Source organism: Rhea pennata, chromosome 29 (genome assembly GCF_028389875.1).
Source record: "Rhea pennata isolate bPtePen1 chromosome 29, bPtePen1.pri, whole genome shotgun sequence".
In the NCBI taxonomy this organism is placed as follows: Eukaryota; Metazoa; Chordata; class Aves; order Rheiformes; family Rheidae; genus Rhea; species Rhea pennata.
In genome coordinates this window covers 5,348,395-5,376,392 of record NC_084691.1, presented here as the reverse complement: position 1 = coordinate 5,376,392, position 27,998 = coordinate 5,348,395, and the positions used below count along the sequence as shown (strand labels likewise).

General features: G+C 53.8%; 1 protein-coding gene and 1 long non-coding RNA gene across 5 annotated transcripts; both read right to left on the bottom strand.

Moving 5' to 3' along the window:
• Positions 1 to 50: 50 nt before the first annotated feature.
• On the bottom strand, positions 51 to 10,729 carry LOC134152284 (uncharacterized). 4 transcript variants are annotated; one of them, XR_009960986.1, is made up of 5 exons: positions 10,626 to 10,729; positions 4,225 to 4,391; positions 3,826 to 4,070; positions 2,301 to 2,483; positions 51 to 1,393 (listed from the first exon to the last, which is right to left on the bottom strand). It is a non-coding gene; the product is annotated as an uncharacterized LOC134152284 (long non-coding RNA). The 4 variants fall into 4 exon arrangements; XR_009960987.1 differs by having other exon boundaries at positions 3,835 to 4,070; XR_009960985.1 differs by having other exon boundaries at positions 3,855 to 4,070.
• A 5,879-nt stretch (positions 10,730 to 16,608) lies between these two features.
• Positions 16,609 to 24,712, bottom strand: GLI1 (GLI family zinc finger 1). The gene is given in 13 exon segments (XM_062597413.1): positions 16,609 to 19,589; positions 19,897 to 19,993; positions 19,995 to 20,053; positions 20,056 to 20,176; positions 20,359 to 20,607; positions 21,064 to 21,228; positions 21,706 to 21,855; positions 22,477 to 22,617; positions 22,752 to 22,853; positions 23,060 to 23,222; positions 23,493 to 23,688; positions 24,243 to 24,338; positions 24,540 to 24,712. Coding segments are annotated over 13 exon segments (3,909 nt in total). The 5' UTR covers positions 24,637 to 24,712; the 3' UTR covers positions 16,609 to 17,316.
• Positions 24,713 to 27,998: the final 3,286 nt, after the last annotated feature.

Here is a 27,998-nt window from a genome sequence, read left to right as displayed (position 1 = left end):
CGTCATCTTCAGGCAGGGGGGCGTCCGGAACCACAGACACGACCGCAAAGAATAAAGCGGCTGTTTATTGTTTTACTGCACAGAAACACCACCTGGGAGCGAGCCTGCCACGGAGCTCGGTGCCGGCACGCTTCCCCTTACCCCGTGACACCTGAAGAGTCATCGCCACGCCAGCGTTCGTCTGTCCGACCGTCCGTCCGTCCGTCCGTCGGGGAAGGGTCAGCTTCCGCCGCAGCTCCCGAGGCGGCAGGTGTCTGCGTAGCCGACGGCCTGCCCCTTCTGCTTTTTCCTTCGGGGATAGGATTCAGCTCTGAGAATTGGAGAGGACAACGCCTGAACTCGCCTGCCTGCGCTTCCGCTCTACCCCAGACCAGAGCCCCGCGGAACGCTCGCACGGCTCTCGGCTCGCCCGCCGCACGTCGCCAGTGTCTGCGTGGTGGGCCTGCACCGTATCAAGCCCAGGCCTCAGCTCGGCGCTCAGAGCGGAGCGCTAGCACAGGGGAAGATGGCAAACGGCAAACCGCTGCTCGGGCTTCAGGGCTTACAGTTTATTATTTACGGATTTTTCCCTCATCAGGAAGCCCTAAGCCCTGAACCTGAAGTGACGAACTGCACATCTTGGCACCCAAATGGTTTCTGAGGCTGTAAAGTCTCGGGATGAGGTTGCATTTTCAATCCTGCACCCTGATCGCTAAATGAGGGACCTGTGAACTGTGCCTGATAAAGACTGAGCCCCACAAAATAAAGTGAGAAACCACAACTGCGGCATGAGAGACCCTCAGCAACAAACTACATAAACCTCAAGTGAAAAAGTCCAAACCCTTAGCTTTAAGCAAGGAACGCCACAGCACCCACGAGCATGAGAACAGTAAGAAGCGGCCAAAGAGTTTTGCCCACAGCTTAGGAACTTTCCCCTTAGAAAGGGGGGGAAGGGCACTTTCTAAGGGGAACTTTCCCCTTAGAAGGGCAGCAGAACAGGAAGACGTGCACCACAATCCTGTTACAGTTGCTGTTTAGAGGCTTGGGCTTAGCCGCCACTAAAGCATAAGCACATGCACAAATCGTGCCGCTGGATCGCGCCAGGCTGCGCGACCACTGAACGCACCTGAAACGCCGCAAGCGCTAATTCGTCTCCCCCACAGACCATTGATAGTTTTGCTCCTCTCGGCTCCGCGGGCAACCATCCACGGCCAGTGACGCCCGTAACCGCCAAGGGCAAAACCACTGCCACGTCCCAGCCCTGCTCACACGCAACGCAGCCCCAGGACTTAGCTGCGTCCACGTCGCAAGCCCGGGCTCGCCTTCCGCTCGTCTTCGGCGGCCAGACGCAGATCTCTGCGGAGAGCTCCCAGCGACGACAACGCTCTTTCGACGGCCAGACTACGCTTAGCGCCTGCAAAGAGGCCGGAACAGCTACCGAGAGGCCAGGCAACCGCATGGCCCTCCTAGAGCTACTCCCTAGTCCACAATTACGACTGACTATAAGCGACCAATAACCCCTGTAAGGAAAGAAAGCTCAGAGGAGATGGACGCAGGCAAGATGCCCCTGAAGCTCAGGAATGGTGTAAGTGCATATGTGGCTCAGCCCAACACAGAGTATAAAGCCTGAACAACCAACAAAGGAATTTTTGGAGAGAGCGATGGGCTGGAGCTGGCTTCAACCCACGTATTCCCAGAGAGTGCGGATGTCATGAGGGTGAATGTATTATAGAGACCAGTAAGAACAATTACACTTGTACTGTGATTTCAGTATATTACTGTATCACTCCTCTAAATCAAAAATCTCATGTAACATCACATACCTTTAAATTAAACCACTGTATTAAACATTATGCTCTCCGTATGTGTGGAATATCTAGAAGAACCCTGTCAGAGAGTACTAGGCTCTGACACTGACCCTCAACGTGAATCAAACCACCCGGGAGATTCTCGTTTTAGAGCTTTTTCTCTCCCAAAGCTTTAACGATGTTTCCCTAACCTGGGCAGATGCAGTGCTCCCCCCCCCCAGCACTGTAACAGTTTTCATCCTGGGATCCCAAGTTGCTGTTATGACATGAAGCAGCAAAGGAAGGCAAAATGCAGGTGGGGTTCCGGCTTACTCGTCTCGCCACAAAAATTCTTATTTTAAGGTCTCACCGCTTCTTCCAGGTAAACAGAGCAAAATACAGCTCCAAGCAGGCAGCTGAGGCTTCACGCAGACCTGCTGGCCCTGCCAGCAACAGCAGGGCCACAGTGATTGGGCCACCCATCGTTATTCCCTGCTTCCTTTGCCCGTCAGTGAATTGTGGCTTATTACTCACAAGTAAGGACACGGCCAACCTTCCTATGACTGAAGGCTTCTTGTCGGGACTGGTAGGCAAACCTTTCCGCTGGCATTTGGATCCTCCTGGCTGCTCCTGAAATGTGATAACTTGCAGAGGTCTGAGGGTGGGACCTGTAATTCTTCATGGCAGTGTGCAGTTGTTCCCCAACGTTATGAACACCTAGGATTAACGCAGTTTATAAATACCACCACTATAAGGTGTAAAGACAAGCTGAAATGTCTGCAACCAAAGAAAACGTCTTTGTGTCCGACAGGACAATCCAGATGCATCAGCAGCTAGAGCTCAAGAGGGAGCTGGCAACCCCTCTTGGGGGATGTTTTTCTAGCAGGCTGTCTATCTGAACTCCTCCGTCATGCCTAAGAGTCTCCCTTGGGACATTATAACTTTGTCAGCCAGCACATGTTGCAGCACATGTTGATGGAGGCATAGTAAAATCCATCACCTTACAAAAGTACAGAGCAAAGCAAAACAAAAAACCCCACCCCCCCCAAACAAAACGCCAAGCATAAACCACCCCCCCCGCAAACCGCAAAAAAAAAATCAAAAAAACAAAGCTCTGCAGAAAATCGTGAGACTCCAAAGCTGTTTACGAGCACAAAAACAGCTCTAACACACACACACAAAGCAAGGTAAACGGGGAATACGCAGGCTACAAATACCACTTCCTCCACTCCTGTTTTGGAAGGTGTGAGGACGCTCGGGTTTGCTGTGAAAGGGAAGTTAGACTAAGTAGCCGCTAGAGATTAATCTATCAGAAACCTTCTGCATCCTGGTTTTGGCACAACCGTGCTCTGCCCCTCAGTCAATTCAGACACAAGCAGGAAGACTCATTGCTTGCAACACTTGCACAGTAAGCCCCCCTCCCCCTCCCCGGCTCGGTAAGATGAGCGCCCGCTGAGCCACTTGGAGAGATGATCCCCTGCTGTCCAGTCGTATGCCAGGCGTTACTTCTACAGAGGAACCTGAGCGTGTTGGATTGCCTCTGTCCTATCAAAGTTAGAAGTCTCAAAGACCGTTACAGCCCAGATTGCTGCTAAATGGCCTTTCTCACACCCAGAGAGTTTGTGTTCCGGCCTCAAAGGGGATGCGAGGATCTTGCTGCTGGCGCCTGCTTTCGCTTACCGCTGTTTTCTAACGGTGCTGCTCCCACAGAGTCAGCAGATGTGGAAAGCATTGCTGAGAAAGGCTTGCCTTGTCGTGGGAATTTGAGGGCAGGAGATGTTACTCAATTTAACGTTTCCTCTATCCACTGCCTTCCTCTTTCCCCAAATACCACCGCCAGGTAACTAGCCGGGGGGTTGCACTAATTTATCCCTCTGAAAACCATCTCTTAATTTTACAGTTCGTGCACTTTCTCCCTCTCTCTCTTTCTCCCTCTCCTTCTTCAGAAACTTTGGCCACTTCAGTATCATTCCCCTAAGATAATAATTTGCAGTCTCATAGCTTTTAAACTAGGATCTTTCATAAACATGTGAAGTCACACGCACAGAAACACACGTACGTAGCGTACTTGCTGTAAGGCGGACAGACCTTCGTTATACGTCTGTGATCTATTATTTCGATGGCTACTAACAGTGAGCCTTCCTAGTCAGGAAGGACGGGCTTTCGTTTGCGGGAGACGGAAACGGCTCTTGGCTGGTTCCACGTGGTTTTCGCACCTCAGCTTGCTTACGTTTTTCTGGACTCTTCAACTTCAGCCGTGGCAATTCGTCTGAAAGTGTAAGTATTGTATCCTTCCCTTTCTATCTGCACACGTAGGATAACAAGACAAAACACAAACAGCCAAAGCAAACTAAGGTGGATGCAGTTAACGATATCCACAGGGCAGGAAAGGGTTGCTTAGCCTTCAGTACTGCCTCTGGGAGGCCGAAATAACAGTCGTTACCAACAGTCGCCTTACTTGCCCGTGGCAGAACACCTCCTTCTGCAGCAGTTGCTGGGGATATCAGGGGTCTACTGCATTTTTGCTTCCTCGTTTCATTCACTTCGTCCCTTAGGTATTAATCACAAAAAGACCGCCTGTCCGGCTTTCCTCTCCGTCAGCATTTGCTATCGTTGGTTCTAGCTCTGTAACAAAGAGAGAAGCTGGCATTTTACTCTCAATGAAAGGCACCGAAAGCATTTACGCATGTTCTTTTTTTCTCTTTCCCGTGTTCTTCCCCCTTTTTATACTTTTTTTTTCTTCTCCTCTCCCCTCCTTTCTTAAAGGAAAGCTCTCAATACAGCACTTTACATCATACGTTACAGGCTAAACTGTTTGGAAACATTCCGTACAGCAATTAGGGCTAGGTTATTAGACAGGCAGGCGCATCACCTAATGCCTACCTACGCCATCTTCCATGAAGCCTTGTTTTTATCCTGCTTCAGGACTATCGTTACTGTCCCGTACCCTTTCTCAAACCTTCGCACACACCCGCTTAACCAACAATTCCCTTGGTCTTTAACTACACGGAAGAAGGACAGCACTTGATGTGCGTGTTTCTGTTTCCGACCTATCACCTTTTCGATTCACCTCCCAGATTCCTCTTACGCTCAGGTGCTTGCCTCATAGGTGATGACCAAATAGCTGGTTCGCTACCTGTAGCCACTTCTCTTCAAGATGTCCCCTTTTACAGCTCAGCTCTCTTGGCTGCCAACACCTTCTTTGGGCACCCTCTATCCACATTCATAACAATGGCGCGTGCTGCCTTTCTTGTTCTCTCAATCCTAACCCTGACCCTGACCCTGACCCAACCCTAACCCTCTAACCCTAACCCTCTAACCCTAACCCTAAAATGGCTCTAACCCTAACCCTAAACCCTAACCCTAACCCCAACCCCAACCCTCTAACCCTAACCTAACCCTAACCCTAACCTAACCCTAAATGGCTCTAACCCTAACCCTAACCCTCTAACCCTAACCCTAACCCCAACCCCTAACCCCAACCCCAATCCTGACCCTAACCCTAACCCTAACCCTAACCCTAGCCAATTTTTGCACGACATGGCTTGGAGGCATACCCCACCCCTGCTGCACAGCAGAAACTTCGCACAGGGCAGCCCTCTTGGCACCAAACGCCTTCTCTGGACAGCCTCTAGCCACCCCAGTGCCAACAGTGCCTCCAGCTTCTCTCCTTCTCTTCATCCTAACCCTATCCCAAAGAGCTTTCGCAGGTCAGCCTGCGAAATAGAAACCCACCTGGGGCACACGCAGGAAACTCCTCACAGCTCAGTTCTCTTGGCTGCCAACACCTTCTTTGGGCACCCTCTATCCACATTCGTAACAACGGCGCGCGCTGGCTTTCTTGTTCTCTCAATCCTAACCCTAACTGATTTTTGCTCGACACGGCTCCGAGGCAGACCCCACCTCTGCTGCACAGCAGAAACTTCGCACAGGGCGGCCCTCTTGGCACAACAAAGGGTTCAAGAAGCAGTTCTGAAGGAACTAGAGTACTCCTACAAGGGCTGAAGGGCCAAAGTAGAGCTTCAGCACCAGAGGAAGGCTAAAATAATAGTGCAGACTAAAATAAAAGTGTTCCTAAGGGCTCTGCAGGGCCAACAGGCAGGCACACAGTACAGTAAAGCTCTGAAGAGGAATCCAGAGTACATTAAACATCTCTTACAGGTATTAGAGAACAACTGAAAGAAGGCAGAAGAGACCAACCAAGGCCTCCTAAAGGGTTCAAATGAAAAAAAAGGAGGCTCAGACAGCTGAATGATAAAAAGATTGCTCTAGGGCATAAGAGAAACTTCAGGAACAGTTTAGAGAACACTGCAGAAGTCCTAAAGAAGTTAGAGAGACAAAAGACCCCTCTAGGGAGGAAGGAAAGCCGAAAGAGTCTAGAATGCACTAGAAGGGGTCCTAAGGGACTGCATGGCTAAAAAAAAATTATTCAGCGGCACAAGGAAGATAGCTGGAGGATTACTGAGGAGACTAGATGGTTCCTAAGGCAGCTGGAGGACCAGAGAGCAGCTCTGGGGTATAATAAGCACCCTAGGAAATGTTCAGAGCAGACCAGATAGCTCCAAAGGGGACTAGCTGGCCAAAAATTAACTACAGGCTAAGAGACACCTCTGGAGGTGCTCTAAGGGGAGAGGGAAGGTTCTATTGGATGACTAGGGCTGAAGGCCTCAGGAGGCCATCTGAGCAAGTAGAGAGGTCTTAGGGAACTTTGAGGGCCAGAATACAGCTCTGCAGCATGAAAAAGGCCTTTGGAAAGGTTTCCAGGGGAGTAGCATGGTGCTAAGGGGTCTGCATGGCCAACAGAGCTCTGTGGGTGGAAAACAAAAGGCTAAAAGAGAAGGCCAAAGCAAAGCAGTGGACTGGTAAAGGGGCTGGAATGCCAAGAGAAGTCTCCAGGGCAGGAGGAGCACTCTGGAGGGATTCTGATGCGACTAAAAGATACTAAGGTGGGTGAAGGGCCAGACAACAGCTCTGCTAAACGAGAAAGAGAAAAAATTAGTCTAAAGTATACTAGAACACTTCAAAGGGGGCCTACATGGCTAAATAAATGAATCTAGTAAACAAAGAAAAAATTAGATGCTTTCAAAAGGGGACTCTAGAGGGCTAGGCGAATGCAGGCGAAGTCATCCAAAGGAAACTAGAGAAGAGCTAAGTGGCCAAAGCTAAGAGTGTTTGGCTACATGGCCAAAAGAATGACTATGGGGAACAAGGAAGATGGTTGGAAGGGTTTTGAAGAGACTAGAGAGTCCCTAAAGGGGCTGGGGGGCCAAAAGACAGCTGTGGGGCATGAGGAAAGCTGAAAAGAGTAATCCAGAGTGCACAAGAGGGGTGCTTAGGGGTCTAGAAGGCCAACAGAGGTCAGCAGATGGAAAATAAAAGGCCAAAGGAGCAGGCCAAAGCAGAGCAGCAGGCTGCTAAAGGGGCTGGAGTGCCAACAGAGGGCTCCACGGCAGGAAGAAGGGCTCCAGGGGGATTCTAAGGGGACTACAGGGGGGCTAATGGGTGTAGAGGGCCAGAAGGGAGCTTTGGGGCAAAATAAAGGCTGAAAGAGCAGTCTAGAGTGCACTAGAGATCCTAAGGCATCCAGAGGGCCAGAAAAGAAACTCTGGGGAACAAGGAAAGAATCTGGAGGGCTTCTGAGAAGACTAGGTGGTCTGAAGAGCTCTGGAAAGGCAGAAGACTGCTCTTGGGCCCCATGCTGGCCAAAAGTAGTGTCCAGAGGGCACAAGAGAGGCCCAAGGGTCTCCAGAGGATCAAGAGAAGACACTGGGGCAGCATAGAGGCCAAAGGAGGGGTCTGGAGCAGAGGGTGACGCAGAGGGCTGCAGGAGCAAAGGAGTCGCCTGGGGCACAAAAAAGGCCTGCAGAGGGGCTCTGAAGGGAGTCAAGGGGCGCTAAAGAGGCTGGAGAGCTAGAAGACAGCTGTGGGGCACGAGGAAGGCTACAAGAGTAGTCTAGAGTGCACAGGAGGGGTGCTTAGGGGTCTAGAAGGCCAACAGAGGTCAGTAGATGGAAAATAAAAAGCCAAAGGAGCAGGTCAAAGTAGATCAGCAGGCTGCTAAAGGGGCTGGAGCACCAAGAGAGGGCTGCAGGGAAGGAAGGGCAGCTCTGGAGGGATTCTGAGGTCACTACAGGTGTCCTAATTGGACTGGAAGACCTGAAGACAATTCAGAGGCACAAAGAAGCCTAAAAGAGTAGTCAAGAGTGCACTAGAGGGGTTCAAAGATGTCTACATGGCACAAAAATCTCTAGGAAACAAGCAAGAAATCTGGGGGGATTCTGAGGAGACTAGATGATTTGTAACAAGGCTAGAGGGTGTCACAGGACATCTCTGGGGCACAACAAGCACCCAGGAGGTGTTCAGAGTAGACCAGAGGGCCGCTAACGGCACTAGGTGGCCAAGAAATAAAAGCTGGTTAACAAGACAGAAGTCAGGAGATGCTCTAAGGGGACAGGAGGGGATCCTATGAGATGCTGATGGCCAAAAAAGGGTGCCAAGGCACAAAGGCCTTGGGAGGGTTTCTGAGCAGACAGGCAGGTCCTAATGGGTCTAGAGGACCAAGATAGGGCACAAAGTAGGCTTAAAGAGTCATCCACTATTTAAGAGAGCTAGAGCACTCTTAGCACTAGATAGGTGTTTAGGAGTCTAGAGACTGAGAAAAATGACTCTTGGGAACAAGGAAGACAGCTGGAGGGCTTCTGAGGAGACTAGAGGGTTCCTAAGGGGGCTGGGGGGGCAGAAGACAGCTCTGGGGAACAAGGAAGGCCAAAAGTGTCATCCATGGTGCACTAGAGGAGTGCTAAATGTGTGTGTGTGGGGGGGGGTCTAGAGGGCCAACAGAGGTCGGGGAGTTAAAACAGGAGGCCAAAGCAGAGCAGAGGGCTGCTAAAAGGGCTGGTGCACCAACAGAGGGCTCCAGAGCAGCTTCAGAGGGTTTCTGAGGCATGTGCAGGGGTATTAAGCGGTTTAGAGGGCCGTAAGAGAGCTCTGGGGCACAGCAACACCTAAAAGAATAGTTGAGAGCACACTAGAGGGTTGCAAAGGGATCGACATGGCCAAAAAATTAACTCTGGGAAACAAGCAAAAAATCTGGGGAGGTTCAGAGGAGACTAGATGATTCCTAATGGGGTGGGGAGGGGCAGCACAGGACAGTTCTGGAGCACAACAAGCACACAGGAGGTGTTCTGAGCAGACCAGAGAGCTCCTAAGGGGAGCTGGTGGCCAAAAAATAAAAAGTGGGTAACAAGACAGGATTCAAAGGACCCTATGGGATGTGGACAGCCAAAAAGAAGCCTTCAGAGAATAACAAAGGTCTCAGGAGGGCCTCTGAGCAGATAGGATGAGCTCTAAGTGGACTTCAGTGCCAGAAGACATCCTTGGGGCATGACAAAGGTCTTTGGAAGGGTTCTGAGGGCACTAGAAGGGTGCTAACTAGAGGACCAACAGAGGTCTGCAGGTGGAAAGGAAAAGCAGCTCTAGAGGGATTCTGAGGGGACTACAAGGGTACTAAGGGGCCTAGAGGGCCAAGATAGAGCTCTAGGGCACAAGGAATGCAGAAAGAGCCCCCCAGAGTGTACTAGAGCAGTGCTAAGAGGCCTGCCTGGCCAAGAAAAAGACTCTGGGGAACAAGATACTGGGGGGGGGGGGATTCTGAGGAGACTGGTTTCTAAGAGGCCTGGGGTCTAGAAGATAACTCTAGGGGCACAACAAGCACCCAGGTCATGTTCTGAGCAGACCAGAGGGCTCCTAAGGGGACTAGGTAGCCAAAAAATAAAAAGTGGGTAAAAAGACAGAAGTCAGCAAGTGCTCTGAGGGGCAGAAGGAGGTCCTATGGGATGTGGATGACCAAAAGAGAGCTCCAGGGCACAATAAAAGCCTTGGGAGGGCTTCTGAGTGGACTAGATGGGTCCTAGGGGAGCGTGAGGGCCAGAAGACAGCTCTGGTGCAGAAAGAACAGTCATCTAGACCAAACTAGAGAGGGGCTAAGGGGTCTAGAGGGTCAGAAAAATGATTCTGGAGAACGAGGAAGATAGCTGTAGGGCTTCTGAGGAGATTAGAGAGAGAGAAGACAGCTCTGGGGCTGTGGGCCCTAGGGCTGGGACAAGTGTCAGGTGGGAACTTTTGGGTTGATTGTGAGGGCAGCAAGTGGGCATGCACTGAGACCAGGGTCTGCATTTCGGAAAAACTCATGCTGGGGTCAGTCCAGCACAACGGAGCTGCTGCCAAGCACTGCCTGCTGGAACCAGAACAGCAGATGCACCTCAGTGGTGAATGGGGCTGGGGGGGATCCGGGCTGCTGGTCCTGCACGTGCTGGGGGTCTTGGCGAATGGGAGTGTCCTGGGCAACACTGCACAACCAAAGTGCATCAGGCTAGGGAAAACTGCACTGGGGCCGGGGGTGGCCTTGTATTGGGACAGCAGGGGCCGAGGACATAGTGGGGAAGATCAGTGCACCAGGGCCATTGGGGGAGGAGGGGGGAGGAAGGCAGTGTGCTGGGGCTGGAGAGGTGAAAATGAAGTGGCTGCACTGGGGCTGAGTGCGAGGGTGAGGAAGGGGTTGCACCAGGGCTGTGGTGGGGTTTAGTGGGTGATCGGATTAGCGTGGGGCAGTCCGGGGGCGGATCAGGACCATGTCGGGGAGGCGCAGGAGGGATCCTGGGGGAAGCCCTGGAGAGGGTCCTGCGTGGCAGGGGCAGTGTCGGAGCTGCCCCGGGGACGGTAGTGGGGAGCCTCGGGCCACTGCTGGCGCTCGCGGGGCCGCGGTCCCGGCTGTGCAGCGGTTTCCGGGTCCCGGGGCGATACGGGTGTTGGTGGGGGGGGCGCGGAACAGAACGGAATCGCCGCAGGGTCAAACCTCACCGAGCACCGCCGCTCCCCGCCTTGCCGGGAGTAGTATTCTTCCGACACTGGGCTTCCGGGAGGCCATGTTGCTTTGCGCGGCACGCCGGGAGCAGTAGGCTTCCGGGTGGCCATGTTGTTTTGCGCGGCATGCCGGGAGCAGCAGGCTTCCGGCACTGGGCTTCCGGGAGGCCATTTTAGTCTGCCGCGCATGCCGGGAGTTGTAGTCTTCTGTTTAGAACGCTGCTCTGGAAACCCTGCAAATGATTAACAAGACTTAAGGGAGAGAGGCTATTGTAAAACAATAATGCGAACAATCAGTTCCAGCCGAATAACCTCAAAGAAACCACAACACTTTGAAGAATGTGAGGAGTCAGCAAAACCAAAAACAGCAGAATAACCCAGAGTAACCTACAAGTTCATTAAGGCTTATTAACATATTACACTCCTCTAAATCAATAATGAGATAATAATGACATGATAATGTTACCGCCTTTCTCTCCCCTTCTTATGCTAATTAACAGGAATGTTAAAGTGCAAGTATGGAGTGAGCACATGATGTGATAAAATTGTAACCAGTAGAAAATTTGTATAAAGTACTCCCCCAAAAGTGTATTTATAAATAAAGAACGAGAAAAGGAGGAGGTGCGCTAGCTTTGTGAATGTACCGCTTAGCACTCATCTCTGCACAGAAATGAAATAAATCTCAACCCTGTGTGTCTATTGGTTGCTTGCACATTGGGTAGCAGAACCCAATTCTGGGACAACATTCCCATACTGGGCTTCTGGGAGATCATCTTGCACCTCTCGAGGTGCCGGGAGGCACAGTTCTTTGTAGACAGTGCTCCCACCCCAGGGTCCACAGCTGCAGCCATAAGGATCAGGGAGGGGGAGAATCTCCATCAGCCCCATTAGGGACAACTGGGACTGCCAAGAAAGCTCACTGAAAACTGATGGGACAGCCCAGGGGTGAATGAAAAGGAAAACAAAGTAGCATCAAGGGGACAAGAGAACAAATGAAGAGCTCAGAGTGCAAGAAAGGGAAAAAAAGAAAACCACCAGAGGCTGATAGAGAAAAGAAAGTGACTTAAGGGACACCAAAAGGCAAATGCAGGGCCCTGGGAGACATCAAAAGGGCAACAAATGACCCTGGAGCACACCAAAAAGCACCCAGAAATTTCTGAAACAGAGGAGAAAGCTGAACAGAACTTTGGCATACTGCCAAACAAACAAAAGGCCCAAGGGCACACCGAAAGGTACACAGAAGGCTTGAGGACAAGCTAAAATGTTAATTGAGAAGTGCTGAGGGCGTCAAAGGGTAAACACAAGGATCTGCCGCCCCCAGCTGAGTGCAAACCGGCACTGCACCTGGCCGCGCTTTCTGCCGCCGCCGGGTGACCGCACGCCTGTACTGCACCCGGCCGCCCCTCGGTGCAGTGGAGTGCATAATAAGCACTGAGTATGCGTAAACTGGCTGCAGTACTGGGATATAAACAATAGCAGACATCAGCGAGCATCGTAAGCTGCACTAGGCATGTATGAGCATGCTGGCTGCAGTACTGGAATGGAATTAAGAGACGGAGCAATGAGCACCGCGGGATGCAATGCGCATGTGTAACCCGGGTGGCTGTGTTTCAAAATGTCGCCAAGAGATGGCAGCAGTGAGCTCAGTCAGCTGCACTGCGCGTGCGCGGGCCTGCTGCCTGCAGGTCCTGCTTTTTATCGGGAGGGGGCAGCAGTGCACTCTAGGGGCTGCGTCACGCGTGCGTCAGGTGACGGGCTGCAGTACTATCGTAGTCAATAGATGGTAGCATTGGGCCCCGCACGTCGCCCTGCGATTGTGTGCACTGACAGTCTGCAGTACCAGAAGGCAGTCAAGGGAGAGCTTGCGATGGATACACTGTGCAATGCGGTCCCGTGGTTGGCTGAAGTGGCGCCACGTGCTCTTAGCAGATGACAGTGGTAAGCACGGCCCAGTGCCCGCTGCCTGCCTGCAGTGCTGCGGCGTCACCAGCAGAGCGCACCTGTAAGCAGGGACGGTGGCTCTGCTCATGCACCCGGCTGCCGCTCGCGCCTCGGAGGGCTGCTCCCAGCAGGTGTGCTCCTCGCGGCCGCTGTCCTGCTGTGGGATCACGTGACAGTAGGCATGGGTCACGGGTAGTAGCCAGGGAGTGGCCGTTGGCCTAGCTGCTCACACAGGTAGGCAGGGAGGCAATGGGCAGCACAGGCCTTCTTTGGCCCTCTGAAGGGCTGGTTGTGACATTTTGTTTCACTGTAGTTCCCCCATTGTCTTTGCTTCAAATTCCATTTGCAGGCTGGCAGTGAAGCTCAGAGAGGCCACTGAAGGTACATTTTTTTGTTCTCCCTAGAGTTCTGGGCAGTGCTTTAGCAAAGATCCAAGCATTCAAGCCTCTTTATCTACTGAGGCCAATCTAGGTCGCGAAAGACCTCAGCCTAGAAGATCACAATACACACGACATGAACCCCGACAACTAGGAAAGAAGGATAGAGAATACCCCTAACTAGGGAATAGTCCAGCAGAGCTGAGATGGTAGATGTCAGCATGGCCAGCCTGAGAGACTCAAGATCACAGTATAGACATCCTGCACCAATATAAGCAGCAGGAAAAGGACAAGACAGCCTCCATCTCAGGATCTGAATGCATCCTATTACTGCAGACAGGCAGAGTGATGCAAGGAAACAAGGTTACATAAAGACCAAACATAGGATTTGATGCTAGGGTCAAAGCCATGACAAAGAAACTGTTAATAATAGATCCACGTAAGAACTGAATACAGTCTCCAACTCCTTATATTCCATACTGCTCTTCCTGAGTGCCTGGACACCAAGTCACTCACAAACTCAGCTTTTCTTTTTTCTCAGTTTTGTTTTTCCTATGCTACTTTCTTATTATGAATACAGTCTCAGTTCAGAGAATCCTATATTTTGTTGCCTCCTCTGAAACCCACAAGCCTATGGCAGCTGGCCAGGATTCCCTTATCCCCTTTCCAAGGACAGTGGACAGTGAGGTGGATTGAGAACTGGCTGAAAGGCAGAACTCAGAGGGTCGTCATCAGTGGTGTGGAGTCTACTTGGAGGCCTGTGGCTAATGGCGTCCCCCAGGGCTCAGTACTGGGTCCCATCCTGTTCAATTTTTTCATCAATGACCTAGATGAGGGGATGGAGTGCCGCCTCAGCAAGTTTGCTGATGATACCAAGCTGGGAGGAGTGGCTGAGACACCAGAGGGCTGTGCTGACATTCAGAGAGAGCTGGCCATGCTGGAGGGCTGGGCGGAGAGGAACCTCATGAGGTTCAACAAGGGCAAGTGCAGAGCCCTGCACCTAGGGAAAACTAACCCTAGGCATCAGTACAAGCTGGGGGCTGACCTTCTGGAGAGCAGCTCTGCAGAGAAGGACCTGGGAGTGCTGGTGGATGACAAATTGACCATGAGCTAGCAATGTGCCCTTGTGGCCAAGAAAGTCAATGGGCCCCTGGGGTGAATTAGGAAGAGTGTTGCCAGCAGGTGGAGGGAGGTGATCCTGCTCCTCTTCTCAGCCCTGGGGAGGCTTCATCTTGAGGACTGTGGCCAGTTCTGAGCTTCCCAGGACAAGAGAGACATGGAGCTACTGGAGAGAGTCCAGCATAGGGCTACGAGGATGATCAGAGGGCTGGAGCATCTGCACTATGAGGAATGACTGTGAGAGCTGGGCCTCTTTAGCCTGGGGAAGAGAAGACTGAGAAGGGATCTTATCAATGTGTATAAGTATCTGAAGGGAGGGTGTCAAGGAGATGGGGGTGAAACTCTTTTCAGTTGTCCCATGTGACAGGACAAGAGGCAGTGGGCAGAAATTGAACCACAGGAAATTCCATCTGAATGTGAGGGGGAATTTCTTCACTGTGAGAGTGGATGGAGCACTGGAACAGGTTGCCCAGAGAGGTTGTGGATTCTCCTTCTCAGGAGATATTGAAGGCCCACCTGGATGCAACCTTGTCTAATGTGCTCTAGGTGACTGACCCTGCTGAGTGGGGAGGTTGGACTAGATGATCTCCAGAGGTCCCTTCCAACCTTACTGATTCTATGATTCAATGACCCAAAGGAAAAGAATAGTTTACTGTTGCAAATAACCAACACTTTGCTTCCTGCCTCCCTTCTCTGTTGCAGACCTGTGCTTTCCTCCAGCAGACTCCCCTCCCAAAATTCAGCTGCTCCTCCCTTCTCACAGGCAGCACTCCATTCCCTGCATAGTTAAACAACATCACTTCTCGCACCACAGAAATTCAGCATCGTTATTCCCCAAATCATTTTTATCTCCTGAGACCAAATGTACTTTGCAATGCTTAAGAAAACGCATGCCTTCATTACTTCAAGAACCACCCATAAGAACATAATAACCATTGCAATACTCAGGTAAGAGCCGAAAACATAAATTTCAGCAAAGCAAGGCTCACAGGCTTGGTACTCCAGGGCACTGTCTGTAGCCTTTGGAAGAGGGGTGGCAGCCACTGATGAACCACAAACAGCTGAGCAGAGCCCATTTCCTACTGAGCAGAGTTCATGACACAGCACTCCTCAATTAGGACAGCGCCCTGCTACTGCAGCTTCATTACCTCGTCCAGATACACTTACCGGGGGCTCTCAGATCTGGCCACTTCACTCTGCCAGGAGCCTGGCTCAAGCACCACAGTACCAGCTGGACTCTGCAGCAGCAGTGGCCTGGGAACACTCGTGGCTGCCCGGTGGCCGAGTCCCGAGAGACTAAAGCCCTCATCATGCTGCACATGCGGCGAGTGCCTCCCCCCACCCCCAAGCCCCTTCTGCATGGCCCTAGCACCGGCCATGGCCATCGTCATGGAGCCGCAGCTAATGCCACAGCCACAGGGATGGAAGAGAGTAGCCCCACTAGAATTCCCAGAAAAGAGCACTGCATACCCCAAAACAGACCCTGGGGAAAGATGGAGAGAGAACAGGCCCCGAAAACCTGCGATTTTGAGAGCAGAAGATGGATGAGCCCTGCATGCTTTGAAAATGCCCCACAGAGCCCACAGTACCCTGGAGTCCCTGAAATGGCTGCAGAGATCCCATGGTCCTTGGGGGGGGCCCAGGGGCCCTGGCAGAATCCCTAAAGTCCTTAGAAGAGCCCCAGAAAGCCTGAGAATAGACCCAGGGACCAGGAAAGAGCTCTAGAACCTCTTTAAGGCCCTGAAACAGCCCAGAGAACCTACAGTAGCCTTGGAGTAACTGATAAAGTTCCAGCACACCTGGGACAGCTGCAACGGCTGAAAGACAGCCACCCACAGGCCCGGGGGAAAGCCTCTGTGGTACCCTGACCACCCAGAAAGAATTCTGAAGCAGTCCCAGAGATACCAGGATGGCCTGAGGAGAAAAAAAAAAGGAAAAAAATAGATTTGGAAATGCCCAGTGCAGTCCCAGAAAAGCTGTGCCCTGCCCTTGGAGGCTTGAGGAGATGCCTCGAAGAGCCCAGACAGCTTGCAGAGACAACAAGACAGCCCTCGGAAGGAACACTGGAGAACGTACAGCAGATTGGAGGCATCAAAATGCCATCCAGGCACCCTAGAAAGAGGTACAGAGTGGCCTGAAAGACACCTTGGAAACAATCCCCAGATAGACAGAGCAGCCCTAGAGGTGTTGCAGTGCCAGTGCCACTGCCTGAATTCCTAAGGGAGAGACCAGAGCAGGCCCCAGAGGTGCCCAGGTGGTTTACAGAAGCCCCCAAGATCCAGGTGCAGCCCCGGAGGCACTGAACCATACCTTGAGATTATTCCTCCGTGTGTGTAGGTGTTAGTGTGATTCTGCCTGTGCAAGGGAAGCAACACTCCCCCTTCTCCCCCTCCCTCGCCCCACCATGGGAATCCCTATGCAAGTAGCCATCTGGACAGCACCTGCTGCAGGTGGAAGCCCAATTCAAAGGCAAGTGCTTTTGCAGAACCTGGCACAAATGGGCCATCCTAGTCCCTGCTGAGGGAAAAGGGATGGAGGGCGTATATAGCACTAGGCACATGGGTCAGCTTGGAGCCCATCTGCAGGGATATAGAGGCACACAGCTCACACTCCCCTGAGAAAGGGTTTAATGGGGAGGGAGGGGCACTGTGGTTGCTTTCAAACAAAAAAAAGTCTAGGGTGACACCGCCAAGGGAAACATACACATATGCACACTATATACAGTGGTGCAGGCAGCACCAGGCACCCCATGCCTCCCCCCAACATCTTCATGCTGGAGAATAGCCTCTCCCTTCTCCCATCCTTGAGCAAGGTGGGGTGGTCTTGTCAAGCAAAGAGCGGCTGAAGTCCTGACAGACTAGGATTTGAGGGGGAGCAGCATATGGAGGAAGCCTGCAGGGACAGAACTCTTTGGTTTTGACATCAAAATTTTGCACAGGACCTCCTGGTCCAGAGGCCTGGGGAAGGCAGGGAAAGGTGGCACTGGAATGGAGGGGCTGGGAATAGCAAGTTAGCTGCTGCAGAGGTGCCCGGGAACCCCTCTTCCAGTTGTATCTTGGACTCAGCAGGGTCCCTCCCATGAAAAAAGCCTGACGCCCACAAACTGGGGGAGACTGTGGGGGTGTTCCAGTCCTCAAGGCATAAACGGTGGAGAGCTCCAGGGGAACTCCTGCCTCTGCCCAAATGAAGTCTGGGGAGCCCCCCCACACACCAGCTGCAGACACGCCCACGTGATAGCTTGTGCCCCCCAATTAGGACAGCGAGTTGAGGAAATGGCTCTCGCCTGCCAGAGTGCTCAGCATGGAGCTCATGTCACCCACAGCCATGTTGGCACCACCAGATGCAGGCAGCAGAAGACCAGTTGTAGGGCTTGGGGGGCCAGGCAGCAGTGCAGGTGCCTCTGAATCTTCCACAATGGCAGCAAAGTCAAGGTGTGTGTTCTCCAGGTCCAGCGAGTCCAGGCTGTTGGCCACCTGCTCCCCTGAATCCAGGTAGGGATAGGGGCTGCCCTTCACTTCTTCCAAGCTTCCATCATAATGCTCAGAACCCCCACAACTTGCTGCTATCTGCCCCAGCATCTTATGCCCACCTTTGCCCATGTCTCTGTGTGTACCTTGGCCTGGGTAATATAGCAGGGGATGATCGGAGCCCTGGAGTGTGGAGCGGACAGGCGGCAAGCGAAGTACGCGTCGGGGGCTGGTTTCCACTCCCTCATAGGAATGGCTTGGCTCTGCAAGATTGCCTGCATAGGCCAGACTGTTTTGGTGCCCAGGTGGTTTGGGACCATCAGGTGGGTGTGGCACCATCTCAGGGCTAAAGCATGGGGGCGTTAGGAGGTGCTGGTTTTCTGCCAGGCCTTGCAGGTGATCCTGTTTGTCTTGATAACCAGAGTACTTGGGGCTGAGGTATAGTGGTGTTTGCATGGCTTGGCACTGTCCAGGTTCGTTGTCCGACTCCATGCCTGCCTCCCCTCCCTTGGAAGCTAGTTGGTCTCCCCACATCAGAGCCTGCTGGGCCTGCACATAGCTACGGACCATCACTTCTTTGGCCTGCAGGGTAGGGGTCTGGGCTCTTCTACCTCTCGGGCTCAACATGCCCATGTAACTGACACCTGCCTGCTGCTCGGACGGGTAACCACCAGGCCCCACATTCGTGGCTTGGCCATAGGATGCAGGAGGCTGCATGGGCCTGGCAGGTTTGGCGTTCTGGCAGGGAGCAAGTGCCGAGGCAGGTGCTGGGTAATGCTGCTCAGATTTGATCTGCAGTCGGTTGAGCCGGTGCCCACTGGAAAATCCATTGTCCTGGCATGTGCTCATGAATTTGGGTTGCTGCCCACAAGCACTAGGTAGCGAGTACTGAGTACTGTGCTGTTGACGGTGTCTCCCTGACATGGGAGTGGTGGGGGCAACAACACTTGACTGCCCAGAATTCAACTCGAGGTTGCCCTGGAGAGGTTCATCCCAAGGAACAGGCACAGTCCCATTGCCAGCACGCATACTCATGAAGTGCTGATTCATCTGGCACTGAGGGAGGGAGAACTCAGACTGAAGCAAACCCCCTTCCATATCCCCATGCCCACCTGGGTTCAGCTGCATACTCCCCATGGTCCGGTGAGTATTGCCGTAGGGGCCTTCACCCTGGAGCTCCATGCCTGTCCCCTGGCACTGGAAGTGGTCCTCAGGGTAGTTCAAGTACCGTTCCACCTCCAGCAAGCCAGACTCTGTGCCTGCACCAGGGCCCTCCATGCTCACACTCTCCAGGAAAACATTTTCACTGATGCTGGGTGGGCGTGGGGAGAATACATGGTGCTGTAGGTTGGCATCGGAATCGCCCAAGGGCTGCAGGGCAACTCTGCCCACTCCTGGCACATTCACATTACCCACGCTCTTAAAACGATTCACCTTGGGCAGAGCATGGGGGTTGGCCACTGTCCGGGCAGGGTCGCTGGCCCGTCGCACACCATTCCCTGGCACCAGGTGAGGATGAACACTGCCTCCATAGCCAGGGTAGTCGTTGGAACTATGCCTTCGCAGTGAGCCATTTGCCAGGAAGGAGGGCATAGCTGGTGTAAGGTAGTCCCCAGGTAAGCTGCTGTGGCTGCCCATGCCCACCCGCTCCATGCTGGGTAGTGGGGTGGGTGGAGGGCCGCCTGTGGCCGCAGCATATTTGGCTTTGAGACGGTAGCGCTGGGCTGGCGTGAGGCTGCCCACACCTGGCAGCCCTCCGCAGTGGCTGGCATCACTGGAGCGTCGTGATGCATCTGGAGAGATGGGGTCATAGCCGTCTGCCAGGCCTGCCCCGCTGGACAGCGCCCCTGCCTCACCCCCCAGACATGGCCCAGACAGGTATGGGGACACCATGGAAGAGCGTCGGCTAACAGTATAGGCTGAGCTTATGGTGCTGGTGGCACTGCTCCGGCGCTCGTTCAGTGGCATGCCCAGCTCTGTAGCTGACAGCTCTGTGATGCGGCGGCGCGAGGCAACTGGGGGTGGCATGCAGATCCCAGGCATCTCCCCAGCCAGGCCTGGAGAAAGGAAAGGGGGAGTTACATCAGAGCACAGCATGACACCAGCATTTAGAGGAGGAACATGCAGCCATCTCGAGTATCAAGATGCAGCCTCCCCCATAACTGGTGCCTGCTAGGACAGGAAACAGGGTCAAGTGGTGGAAACAAGGAGAGGGCAGCAGATGAGGGCACAACCCACATGTTGGGGGCCCTATCCTAGCAAAAGGAAGCTGCAGAAACCACTTAGACTGGAAACAACACCTTGCTCGACACAGTGCCCACAGGGCTGCCCCTGCATCCAGGTGGGAGAGTACCAGGGTCTCACCGGCTCCAGGAATGGCTGGCAAGTTCAGGCCCTTGGTAGCTGATGGCTTCCTCATCTGCTTCAATTTGTCAATGCGAAGATTTTCTAGTTTGTGGAGGGCCATGAGTCCTGAGGTGCCCATGGGCTCCCCAGGCACCACCTCCTCCAATGTGGACAGATCCTCATAGCTCCCGCTTGCATTGCCGGTCATCTCCACCCCACTGTCATTGTTGGTGGTGCTACCAAGAGGGGAGTGGTCGCTGCTGCACGATGACTGCCCACCTGGGCTGGGCTGTGGCTTCTGGGAAGACCCACAACATTAATGAGGGGAAAAGATGAGGTAGGATATTCACTACACACTTAATACGAACTGGGAACTCCCACCCTGCCATATATGGAGATGTCTTCTCCACCATGCAAACTGACTCCTCTGTCAGGCCTGGCTGGGTGTCCCTGTGGCTTCATAAAGCCCCAGCTCCTTACCAAGGCCATGTCAGGCACCAAGAGTTTGCTGTCATCCTTCCGGGCCTCGCTAGGACCATTGGTGTCTTTTTCCTGCTTCATGTCAGGAGGGATGCTGGGGGCAGGCAGTGCACGGCCTGGCACCACATCGCCTCGGTGCTTCTTGGTGACATGGGCATCAGGGCCATGCACAGTTTTCACATGTTTGCGCAGGGAGCTGGGATCCGTGTAGCGCTTGGTACAGCCTGGGATCTTGCACACATAGGGCTTCTGACAGGGGAAAATGTAGGAATGCGGGAGGGAGTATGTCAGCTCAAAATAGAGACCCCTCCCAATACAGCACCTCCAGGGCTTGGAGTACAGCACCCTCCTCCCGCTTTCCAGATGACTTGGGAACTGGAGGTGGGAAGGGATCAAAGAGGAGGTATTTTCTTGGAAGGGCATGTAAGGTGCTTTAACAGGGCCTTGAAGAAGGGCACTGAGAAACCTGAGGAGTAATGCAAGCACTGTATTGCACGGGAGCAGGGCAAGGATTCAGGAGGCTTTGGGGGGTATGCAGGTGCCCTAGGAGGGGAACAGGGGGGCAAAATTTTTGGAGTAGGCAAGGAGGGAGTTGGCACACACAGAGAAAGACCTGGGCATACAGGCAGTTTAGGCGTTATAGGACAAGTCAGGGTTCATAGGGGGAGCCCTAGAAGGTGCAAAGGAGCCCCAGATGAACTGTACCTCATTGGAGTGGGTGCGGTTTTGATGCTTGGCTCGGTCAGAAGCATTGGAGAAGGCCTTGTTACAACCCTCGTGTTCACACACGTAGGGTTTCTCACCCGTGTGTGAGCGGAGATGTGTCTTGAGATTCTCCAGGCGCGAGTAAGCTTTGTTACAGCCCTCAAACTGTGCAGACAGGCAGGGTGAAACATGCCACATACCTTCAACAGACCTGTACCACATCACTCCCATACTATATACCCATAACACATCTGCCATGGACACATGCCATGCCTCCCACACACAACACACATGCAGGTGCATGTCCCCACCCCACCACACAGTCCTTTACCCTTCTGGCATACATCATGGCACCTCACTATACACTGGCCACAATGTGCCCAACCTACTACATACCCCTTTACCTCATATGCATCTGCGCCCATACACTTATCACATGGGCTGTGGCCTGCCACACATGCATCCCATCCTATCATAAACTAGAATATTCCTGATCACCCTGTCTGTCCCACCTCCCACCCCATCTTCCCCTCCCTTCAGTGCCACATACCGGCATCTGCCAGCCTCACCCTGCCCCAAACTCTGCCTGGTGCAAGGCACCACAGCTTAGCCAGAGCTATACAGAGACCCAGGCCAGCTCACCGTGCACTTGTGAGGTTTCTCGCCTGTGTGACGCCGCATGTGCACCACCAACATGTACTGAGCCTTGAAGGGCCTCTGCTCCCGGGAACAAGCTGTCCAGTGGCATACAAACTCCTTCTTCTCCCCATGGATATGCTCATTGTTGATGTGCTGGGGAGAGAGAGAGGCATCACTTGGGCACTGAGGAGGGCACCAGGGGATCAGCAGATACAGGCATCTTAGAGGATATCATGGGAGAAAGGTGGATGTTGAAGGACTGGGATGGCTGGTGGAGACACAGGGGTTAAGGAGATATGGAGTGGTCAGCTGGAGTCTGGAGGAGGCAGTGGCTACAGGAGTTAGCTGAGGATTATCTTGGGAGGACCAAGAGAAGACATTGGGGTCAAGGTGATTCTAGGGAGGTTTATCAAGGGCGTAGAAGGGAGTTGGAGTGGCTGGAGGGTGACTCAGAGAGCAAAGGAGCAAGTCTGGAAAGCAGGGGTTCAGGAGAACTGCTCGAGCAGTAAGGAAGGGCCAGATTAGGGAGATCCCCCGAGGGACATGGCATGGGGGGATTACCACGAACTTACCTACAAGAAGTAGAGGATGCATGTCCCTCCCTCCCTAGGAACAACTTCCAACACCGCTCACCTCTGTGGTGAGTTCTTAGGGGAGTTCAGCCCAGCCATAGGTCAGTCTCAAGGTAGAATCAAAAGCTGACACAGAGGGATGTCAGCACGCATCCTGGGGGAAAGTTCTAAGGCTATGGGGCCCAGGTAGGACCTAACTCACATGCACCAGCTGCTCCTGTGTGTCAAATTCCTTGGCACATCCATCCCAGTAGCAATTGGTTTCGTAGACAGTTTCAGCCTCAGGTTTCCCGTCCTCCTTCTCCAGATCCTCCCGAACATCGAGCATCCCCAGCAAGGGGTCCTGGGCACGCACAGCTAGATTAGCACTCCCAGATGTGATCTCTTGTGCTCCTTGTCACTGGGAGTTACACTGAAGAGGAGTGTGGAGCCCAGAGTAAAGAGGACGGTCTCAACCATCCCCACCATGTGGGGTACCTGGGTGCCTGTGGAGGCTGGACTGGAGACATCACCCTCAGATCTCTCCTCCGGGTATTTGGCTGTCAAAGGGCTGCTCAGGCTCCGCTCCAACTTCAGCTGCTACCATGGCAGGGAGAGAGGGGGAGTGAAAAACAGTCAGCAGTGGGATGCCCACTGGACCACCTCCTACCGTGGATGCATGGCAGAGACCCTGTTGAGGGCACGCATACAGGAGGAACACTCCCTGTCCCCAGTATGTTCTTCAAATCAGATGAGCTAAGTGGCATCAGTGGTCACCACCAGAAACATCCCCTGGGCCCCCTTACCTGGCAGTGTTTCAGGGTGCCATGAGCTGAGGCACGGTGCAGCAGTCCTGGGCAGGTGGGCAGATGTTCATGGGAGCTACATGGGGGCAGCAGAGGAGCATGGCCAAGCAGGTGCCCTTGGCTCTTCTGCTGACCTGGAGGACTTTGGTACCCCAATGATGGACTGCAAAGAGCAAGAGGGATGAACAGACAACACCAGCACAAGACAAATTTTAGACCCTCTGAGTCAGGCAGAAAACCCAGGCATCTGATCTCCCAGCCACTCCTGCTCTAATCCACAGCCCCCACTGCCCTCCCCAGGTAAGCCACTCTGTGCTAACTGCTCCCCCCCTTCTCTAGTCCCGCAAGGCACTCCCCACATTGGGCACTGGCATTCAGGCTCCCACACTGAGAGGCTGTGTGCATGCCCACAGGGCTGACATCCAGCGCCCACCTGATGGTGCTGATGGAGAGGTGGCCGTAGGAGCTGCTGGTGGAAGCGCAGCGGGAGTTGATGAAAGCAACAAGGGAGTTGGGCGAAGTGCGGATTACCGTCTGCAGGTCAATGCTAGAGTCTGACAGGGGCGAGATGGACAGTGCCCGCTTCTTGCCCAGCTTGCCTGCACCACGGGGCGTTGAGAACCGTGAGCCTGGGACAGTGGTAGAGAGTAGGGGGCACTCCTCTTAGCTTGGGTCCCAGGAGGCTGAAGAAACCCCCAAGGACACAAGCATGGTGCTACAGAGCCTGGAGGAGTAGCCCAAGTGTGCCAATTGCTGGCGCTGGGCTATGGCAAGGCTTAAAAGCATCCCTCCCTCCCTCCCACAATCATCCATGTCCCTGAGGGAACCTGAAACCCTTGGCACACACCTACTCCCTCTGCCATAGCCAATGTCATCCTAAGAAAAGGGCCTAAATCCCTTGGCCAACATGTGCCCTCAACCACAGGCCAACACAAATCCAAAAAAATTGCATAAACCTATTGGCACATACCCATCTGCTGCTCACAGCATCACTCTCCTGAAGAAGGGACCTGAAGCCCTTGGACTCTCCTGCCCTGTCATAGCCATCATTGCCCCAGCAGTGCTTTATCCCCTCTCCACACACACCTGTGCTCCTGACACAATGAACATCATCCCTGGGGGGGGGGGCGCTAAATCCCTTGCAACACACCTGTCTACCCTGCCCCAGAGACTGGGTACTTACCATCACCAGTGCCTGGGTGCTCGGTGCCTGGCACCAGTCCATAACCATGGTGGCTGCCCATGAGGTTTGACTGATGGCACAAGGAGAAGTCAAGTCCTGGTGGAGGGGAAGAGAAAGCTGGGAGAACTTGTTAGGGTGTGAGGACACAAAGGGCACAAGCCAGCCTCAGGCTCTCACACATAAGCACCTCTGAATCCAAGGACTGAAACAGAAATCAGGAACCTCCATGACTGTGTCAGGCATTGCCAGGACCTCACTGAGGCCAGGCTAGGTCAGCATGAGGGCTCTATGACCAACCTTGTGGCCCTGGGGTGCCAGGTGTCGGTCCAGGGAGTGGGTGCAAGTAGCAGTGTTCAACATAGCTGGTGACTGGGGGATTCATGGGGTTGAACATGATGCAGCAGGGCCTGGCTAGGCTCAGGGGCACATCTGGTCCTTGCAGATGGGTAGACACAGGTTCCAGTGCAGGAGCCAGCCTAAGACAAAGGTGAGCATATGTCACCCTCCAGAGAACCTCTCCTCACCCTCTCCTCCCGGGCCCAGCCACGGTCTGCTCATCTCCCATCCTGTTGCTGAGGCTAGGCAGAGGCCCAGCAAACTCATTGCTCCTGTGGGCTCCCCTACAGGGGCTCCAGCCACAGCAGCACGGGGCACCGCCGACCTGTTCCCAGCAGGGGTAGCCGCAGCGCAATCACAGTCGCAGGGCCGGCCCACAGCAGCACGCGGCACCGCCGACCTGTTCCCAGCAGGGGTAGCTGCAGTGCAGTCACAGTCGCGGGACCGACCCACTTCGGCGCTCTCCACAGCCCCGCAGAACCCCACGTCCGGGCCACCCCAAGCACTCCCCTGGACCCTCCCCGCGGCCTTGCCCACACCTTACGGCCACATGCGCATCCACTCCTGTGCTATCCGCCTCTGCACCCCAACTACATTGCAGACCTCTGCCTGGAGCCCATGGCAAGGGGCAGCCCACACAGCTGGGGGTACTGCCAAGCCTGAAAGGGCAGATGACAAGGGTGGGCACCCTATGCCCCCATTTTGAGGTATGACCATCAATAAGGAGGGTCCCAGGCAGATAAATTGGGCTAGAAAGGACCTGCCACCCCCTCTGCAGCCAGCATGTCCGTTCCCATTCCCCCAGTGCCCAACAGCACCCCAGGCCCTGGAAGCACCAGCATGGGGAGGGGGGCACTCCCCCACCCCCACCCCAAGTACAAGAGCAGCAACGAGGCAAACTCCAACAGCTTGGCACAAGCAATATCACCGCTGCAGTCAAGCCCACACCACAAGCATCCCCAGGTACTGACTTGTCAAGGTGCCTGGTGTTTGGTGCTACATGAAGAGGATTCTGAGCAAGAGTCCTGAGCCCAGTTCAAAGTCTGCTGCAGGGGGTCGAAATACACATGTATGCACAGATACCTGGACAAACACATTCAAACATACTTAGAGAGGTAAATATTGCAAGCCCCAACTGCCGAAAGGGGAAACTGAGGCACACACAGAACAGCTTTTGGCCAAGGGTTGGCACCATACTCTTGCCAGGCCCCAGCCTTGCCTTGTTCATGGGTCCCCACCTTGCCTACAGGTCAAAATCCAGCCCTGTCCCACCCACACATCCACTCTCTGCCCATAGGGCTCAGCTCAGCCCACTCGTGCATCCCTGCCTGTGTCCCTGCCTGGCTGCTGGGTCTCGTTTCCACTTGTCTCTGCCTGGCCCGGCCCAGGGTCAGATTTCTAACTTCGGCTCCAGTGCCTGCACCCAGGTCCCAGCCCACAACTCTGGTCCCAACCTCCCCTCCCCGTCTCAAAGCCTTGCGAGAGGGAGAGTGGCTCTGGGAGGAGCAAGAAGCAGGGGATGAGGGAGAGCTGCACGCAAGTGATGCTGGTACCAGGCCTCCCATATCCTCAGCCTCCCCCTTTGAGAAATGGAGTGAATCGCCCCAAACAAGGGTCGGGGGGGTGAAAGCCCCCTGCCCTGCTGGGAAAGTGACGGGTTGCATTTGGAGCATGAGGGGTGAAGGGGACAGTGATTCTTCCGCATGAGTTGCCTCTTTGAAAGCTTGTCTCGGGGCTTTGTGAGAGTGTCAGACAGGAAGAATGGGGTGGAGGGGCAGCAGGGCAAGCAAAGGGGGATGGAGTGCCCAGGAAAGGTGGAAGGGCAGGAGGCAGTGAAGGGAAAGAGATGAGGAGGAAAAGTAAGAAATGGGGGTGAGGCTGGCCCTGGGCCTCACAGCAAATTGGGAGAGTAGCTCTAGGGAAAGCTCTCCATGTTCCCGCTACCCTAGCCACAGCAGCTAACAAGGAAAGAGCATGCAGGCCCCTCACAAACGTTTGTCTAGTAATGGAGTCGATCACAGATCCCAGCCTTTTCGCACACATACCTATTCACACATGCACAAACACACATAAATGTATGAACATACATTTGCACATATCTGTAGAGGCATATAGGAAGATGCGCACACACATGCATCCACACATATGCACAGATACATGCAGGCATGTGCACACATGAGCAAAGACATACACATGCTTACCTACACAAGTACAGACGCAGATAAATAAGCACATGAACACGCACATGCAGAAATACAAATACACATCTACATGCTTGCATGTACTTAACACCTGCACAGATACATGTAACCACATAAGTATATTCACACACCTGCACAGGTACATGCACATACACATATATACACTCATGAACACTACATGTGTTTGCACAGCCCCCAAAGTATTCAGGCCTGCAGGGGTTACAACTGCTGTGGGTCTCACGTGGCATCTCTGGGGCCTCCTACATCTGGGAAGGGGAAGATGTAGAAGCGCAGGCAACCCCTTCACTCCATGCGGGTGCAGCATCCAGGCTGGGGACACTGAAGAGCCTCACACACCCTGCTCCTGCTGGCCTGAGTCCCAGGGAAAGTGGGGGCACCATGTGGGGTATCTACCCCTTCCAACAATGGGGTTAATGCATTTATAGCCTTTGTGCTGTCCCCTCTACCATGGCCACCCTCATCCATGTTCACCCTACCATGTGCCTGGCTACATCCATGCCATGCTCAGCAGCCCCTGCCATCTCACCATCACACATGCAGACATACGGCACACATGTGCACATACATGCAGAAAGACCACCACACAAACTGCACGTGTACAAACACGGCATGCATGCACACGGCACACATGCACAGAGACATGCATGGCATATGCGGGGGCACACACAGACCACATGTGGGTGCATAGCATATGACCATATGTAGAGAGAGCACACAGGCATGTAGCACAAGGCACATCACTCCCACCTTATGACTGCCAAGCTTGGTGCTTCATCTCATGACCTGAAAGGAATGTCCCCTCCTCTTTCCCCTCTGGGCAGTTTGGTGGGTGCCCATCACCTGGTCCCACGGGTACAGCAGGAGGGTCAGCGTCCTGTTGTGCCAGGACATCCTCTCCTTCCTGGACTCAGGAAGCAGGGAGGAGTTTGGCCACTAAATCCAGCCTGACACAGGCTGGGCTCTTGCCAGGGGGCAGTTAGGAGGCATGCGGGTGCTGGGTGAGCACGAAGACCATGGTGGCTTTCCCCAGCTCCCACATGTTTCCCTGCTGAGCACTGGTGTGGGAGGGGCACCTCGTGCAAGAGGGAAAACATCCCAGGCCCCAGGGTCCTGGCTGCAGGATGCTCCCCCCAGGCCTGGCGGGGTCCACAGGGGCTCCCCGGCCCCAGGAGGCCCCTGAGCAGGGGAGCTGGAGGGG